The following is a 5,892-nucleotide window of genomic DNA, read 5'->3' as shown; positions in this document are numbered from 1 at the left end:
TGGTGGCGCATGCCTGTAGTCCCAGCTGCTCAGGAGGCTGAGGCAGGAGAATTGCCTGAACCCAGGAGGCGGAGGTTGCGGTGAGCCGACATCGCGCCATTGCACTCCAGCCTGGGTAACAAGAGCGAAACTCCGTCTCAAAAAAAAAAAAGAAAAGAAAAAGAAAACTTTTGCAACTGCTCAGACTTGCTTGGATCCTGCTGTTACATAGTCATATAGTACCCTGAATCTTTCATCTGTAGCATTTTTCATAATCAATTAAGTAGTTAGAAGTTTAATTAGTCCATCTCTTAATAAGCACCATGAAGACAGGAACCTGCTGCATCACAGCATATAACATACACTCTGGCACAGAACAAGTGCCCGATAAATATCTGCTGATCAAATTAATAAATCCCTCTAAACCTCATCTCCTTATCTCTGAAGAGTTTGTAAAAACATTTACCTTATAGACTTGTTGACATGATTAAATTAGATAACATATGAAAAGAGCTAAGAAGTACAAGCTGCATTACTAACGGTCAAATTGGTAACGATGATAATGGTGGTGGTAATGGTTAAATTCCTCATTTGTGAAACAATGTGTGCCTTAGGATTTGAGAGGCGCTAAAGATAAAACCATTAACAAAAAATAGAAAAGTTCCTCCAGAGCCTGTGGTCTAGTGGTGACCAGGAAATAGCCAACTTCTTGACTATTCTGTGCTTTTGGACTTCCTGCCCTTCTAGGTAATATCTAGAGTATGTGTATACTAATTTATGTCTGTTGAATGAATTACGAGGACATTTTGTTCATGTGAACTCTGTTCCACTTTAGCCTTCAAATGCTGAAACCTGAAAACATCTTATCTCTGAGATCAGTCCCCCAGGATGTTTTCTCCTGGGCTGACATATTAGACACAATGTGGCATAGCATTAGCCATCACAGCCTCTTCCCTAACCATACCCTTGTGATTCAGGAGTAAGGAAATTCCTGAGAAAATATTGGTAGCCTCAGAGTGAGTGGCATCTAGACCTGAGCTTGACACTCCAGAGCCATTCATTTTCTGTGCAAAATAACTGCAGGTGATTCAATACTCATTTCCTTGGTGCATTCTAACTTCCCCAGATACCGTCCTGCTATTGTGATCAGTCAATACACTGATCTGATAAATATCAGCATTAGTGTCTTATCTGGTTCTACCCTGCTGAACTCCTATTGACTTAAAGAGGTATTGGCTCTATCCAGTTTTATTCTAGCAAAGCTAGGCTTCTCACTTGTCTAAAATTTGAGGTGAAGGTAGGCACAAAAGGGCATGTCTGATATCCCAGCAACTCAGGAGGCTGAAGCAGCAGGATCACTTGAGCCCAGAAGTTCGAGACCAGCCTGGGCAACATAGTGACACTCTGTCTCAAAAATAAAATAAAATTTGAGATTTGTAGCCAGAAATTTCTTAGGGTCCCAAGGAAAGAGCACTGAATTAAGAGCTAGAAGTTCTAGTCCCAACTCCACCATGTGCTTACCATGTAATATCAACATTTGTTCATTCACTTATTCATTTGACATTTACCAAGTACCTACTTTAGGCCAAATACACTATACGGTAGGTACATATAGACAAGAATACAGTTGCAACCTGGCACAATGACTCATGCCTGAATCCTAGCACTTTGGGAGGCCGAGGCGGGTGGATTGCTTGAGCCCAGAAATTTGAGACCAGCTTGGGCAACATGGCAAAACCCCATCTCTACAAAAAAATACAAAAACTTAGCCAGGTGTGGTGGCACGTACCTGTAGTCCCAGCTACTCAAGAGGCTGAGGTGAGAGGATCCCTTGAGCCAGGAGGCAGAGGTTGCAGTGAACTGAGATCACTCCACTGCACTCCAGCCTGAGTGACAGCACAAGACCCTGTCTCAAAGCAAAATAAGAAAAAAGGGCCGGGCACAGCGGCTCACACCTGTAATCCAAGCACTTTGGGAGGTCGAAGCAGGCAGATCATGAGGTCAGGAATTCAAGACCAGCCTGGCCAATATGGTAAAACCCCATCTCTACTAAAAAATGCAAAAATTAGCTGGGCATGGTGGTGCATGGCTGTAGTCCCAGCTACTTGGGAGGCTGAGGCAGAAGAATCGCTTGAACCCGGGAGGCAGAGGCTACAGTGAGCCAAGATCGTTCCACTGCACTCCAGCCTGGGTGACAGAGGAAGAATCTGTCTCAAAAAAAAGAAAAAAAGAAAAGAAAAGAAAAAAGAAAATATAGTGACATACCCATAAAACTCTCTAATGAGGAAAGCAGATGGCAAATTATTTATTATCCTATGTGAGATCAATATAATGGGCTGTATGGGTTACCAAGAAGGAAAGGTCTGACACATAGAAAAGCCAGGAAAGGTTTTCATCCCACACTTCACAGATGAGAAAAACCAAGAATATTATTATATTAGGGAGATGTGAAATACTCAGAAAAAGCAGTGGGCCAGGCATGGTGGCACACGCCTCTAATCCCAGCACTTTGAGAGGCCAAGACAGGCAGATTGCTTGAGCTCAGGAGTTCAAGATCAGCCTGGGCAACATGGTAAAACCCTGTCTCTACAAAAAATACAAATATTAGCCAGGCGTAGAGGCAGGTGCCTATAGTCCTAGCAACTTGGGAGGCTGAGGTGGGAGAATCACCTGACCCCAGGAGATTGGGGCTACAGTGAACCAGGACTGTGCTACTGCACTACGGCCTGGGCAACAAAGTGAAACTCTGTCTCAAAAAAGAGAAAAGAAAAGGCAGTGGGGTCTTAGGAGAAGTACAACTAATCTGGGTTCCGTCCAGGAGTGGTGGCTCATATCTATAATCCCAGCACTTTGGGAGGCCAAGGTGAGAGGATTGCTTGAAGCCAAGAGTTTGAGACCAGCCTGGGCTACAAAGCAAGACCCCACCTCTACCAAAAATTTAAAAATGACCTGAGCATGGTGGTGTGCACCTGTAGTGCCGGCCACTCATGAAGCTGAGTGAAGAGGATCACTTGAGCCTAGGAATTCAAGGATTTAGTAAACTATGATTGCACCATTGCACTCTAGCCTGGGTGAGAAGTAAGACCCTGTCTCTAAACAAAAACAAAAACTCTAGGCTTCAGTCATTCATTCAAGGCATCAGTATGACATTTAAATCTCTGTTACACGCCAGACACAACGCTTCCATTTCCTCGTCTGTTGCATATGCCAGGATTATCTTGTGATACTGTGATGATCAAATGAATTATGTAAATGAAACTCTATTAACTACAGAATAATATCAATATTCTTATTTGCATCATCCTTCATACCTTACAAACTACTCCTATTTACATTATCCTCTATAATCTGTACAATTCCATGTGGTGAGACCATCTGCATTTTACAGATAGGAAACTAAAGCAGTAAAGTTAAATAAATTGCCTACAAGATCACAGCAAGAGATAGAACTCAGGTCTGACACAATCCCAAGGCCTTCCTTATAAATGTAAAGTATTGGCCAGGCGGTGGCTCACGCCTGTAATCCCAGCAGTTTGGGAGGCCAAGGAGGGAGGATCACCTGAGGTCGGGAATTCGAGACCAGCCTGATCAACATGAAGAAACCCCGTCTCTACTAAAAATACAAAATTAGCTGGGTGTGGTGGCGCACGCCTGTAATCCCAGCTACTCAGGAGGCTGAGGAAGGAGAATTGCTTGAACCTGGGACACAGAGGTTGCAGTGAGCTGAGATTGTGCCACTGCACTCCAGGCACCAAGAGTGAAACTCCTCCATCTCATAAATAAATAAATAAATGTAAAGTATTCACTAACACTTTAAGACAGGCTTGCATTTGGTATATAATGATGAGGTTAGCTGACTAAAGCAACTAAGGAATAACTAAGGAGTCTGGAAGAGAACACTGGCATCACACTTTGAGAGGCCCTATATACCCATGTATCTTTATGCTGGCCTTAATGACAGATTTCCATGGGCTCTTCTGGAGAATTGCATGGTCTGAAATAGCATTCCTTGGAAAATAATCCCTCCCTTTTAGCATTTCTCAGAACCAAGGCAAATCAAGGAGAGTAGTCACCAGTGTGACCACCTTTAACGATGTAATTTTGAAACTTTCTGATTTTTTTTTCTATTATCTTGGCATCATATTTAACCGAATTCTTACAAACTGGCTAAGGTGAACAAGTGAATTGTTTCATAAAGGATGAAGTGAGGCATGGGCTCTCAGACATTCAGGGGCAGCCCCAAGGTAACCACGGGTAGATCCATGAGCTGCAACAACCATGTTGACCTATGAATCATGAAAATATAGTCTCCACAATTAATGCCTAAAACAAAATTTTAATATAAATTGCTAAAATGAGTCATTAAGCAGCATGATACAATTGAAAGAGCACAAATGAAATCTGTTAAATCTGTTAAGGGAACAAGAGGAAAGCCAAGGAACATATTTATGGTGGTTTATATGGTTTTATGACAATCATTTAAATAAAATAAGCTTTTGGAAATGAAAACATAGTTTATTATTGCCACGGGTGGCTCACTCCTGTAATCCCAGCACTTTGGGAAGTCGAGGCAGGCAGATCACAAGGTCAGCAGTTCAAGACCAGCCTGGCCAACACAGTGAAACCAATCTCTATTAAAAATACAAAAATTAGCCAGGCGTTGTGGCACGCACCTGTAGTCCCAGCTACCAGGGAGGCTGAGGCAGGGGAATCGCTTGAACCGGGGAGACGGAGGTTGTGGTGAACCAAGATCGCACCACTGCACTACAGCCTGGGCGAAGAGCCAGACTCCATCTCAAAAAAAAAAAAAAAAAAAAAAAAAAAAAAAAAAAAAAAAAAAAAAAAAAAAAAAAAAGAAAAGAAAGAAAAAAAGAAAAAGAAAAAAGAAAATGTAGCTTATTATTACTCTTTCCTTATTACCAGGTAGCTTCACATCCTTATCAGTTCAGCAAGTCAAAACTGCTTTCTTAGACAAAATTCTAGAAGCTGATGACTAAATGCAAATATAAAATGACCTGCTCAAGGTCATACAGTTTATCGGGACTATACCATGGTGTCGTGATTCCCATCGCGAAGCTCTCCCCTTTCTAGGCACTGGGTGGAGAGAGTGGCATGTGGTGTGGGCGTGGCACGGGTCGGCTCGGCCGAGTTCGCCCGGTGGGAAAGGAATCTACTCAGCCCCTTTAACACGCATGTGCTGCTGGGAAGGACGTTGGGCGCCCTAGTGTCTCACTCCCGGATGTCAGCTTGCCGCCAGCTCCGGGCTCTGCACTCTCCACTATCTCCCCGCGCCCCGCGTGCGTGGAATCCACGTTACCTTTTCCAAGGTTCCGCTCATCCTTTGCAGCTGCGCGGCCTCTAGCTGTGCAAACCGAAGATCCGCCCCCGCAGCCGCGTTCCCTGGGCGTCTGGAAACACTAACAGAACGGCCTTGACCAAGTGCAGCAGCAATATCTGACCGAGACTCACTCAACTTCCGCATCACTTTCGTTCCGGAAGCTTCTGAAATTCAACCTCTAGAAATTCTGCTTTCCGCCCTCATCAGGTTGTCACCTTCACTGCTGTTTCTCCAGGCAGAATTAATTGCTATCTCTGTGTTACCCCGATACTTTGCACACAATTCTGATTTTTCACTTACAGTACTATATACTAATTATTTGTTATCACCTCTTCTCTGTATTTGAAAGAGTTCTTAAAAGACTGAGATCCTGTCTGATTAATTCCTTTCAGCGTCTAGGACAGATCTGACTTTTTTTTTCTTTGAGACAGAGTCTAACTCTGTCGCCCAGGCCGGAGTACAGTGGCACGATCTTGGTCTCACTGCAACCTCCGCCTCCCGGTTCAAGCAGTTCTCCTGTCTCAGCCTCCCGAGTAGCTGGGACTACAGGTGCCCGGCACCATGGCTAAGTTTTG

At 43.8% G+C, this 5,892-nt stretch overlaps 1 protein-coding gene across 2 annotated transcripts in view; it reads right to left on the bottom strand.

The window, feature by feature from the left end:
- MRPL48 (mitochondrial ribosomal protein L48) overlaps window positions 1-5,476 on the bottom strand; it is a 79,242-nt gene extending 73,766 nt beyond the window's left edge. For both annotated transcript variants that reach the window (XM_017532960.2, XM_037740119.1), the window contains exon 1: window positions 5,297-5,476. In XM_017532960.2, the coding sequence (XP_017388449.1) occupies window positions 5,297-5,461 (165 nt within the window). In that variant the 5' untranslated portion in view covers window positions 5,462-5,476. The remainder of the gene's footprint in view (window positions 1-5,296) is intronic.
- Between the last annotated feature and the right edge of the window lie 416 nt (window positions 5,477-5,892).

The sequence above is a fragment of the Cebus imitator genome, unplaced genomic scaffold, assembly GCF_001604975.1.
Source record: "Cebus imitator isolate Cc_AM_T3 unplaced genomic scaffold, Cebus_imitator-1.0 Scaffold79, whole genome shotgun sequence".
NCBI classification, from domain to species: domain Eukaryota; kingdom Metazoa; phylum Chordata; class Mammalia; order Primates; family Cebidae; genus Cebus; species Cebus imitator.
Note: the sequence above shows the minus strand (reverse complement) of the source record. Positions and strands in the feature narration are given on the sequence as shown.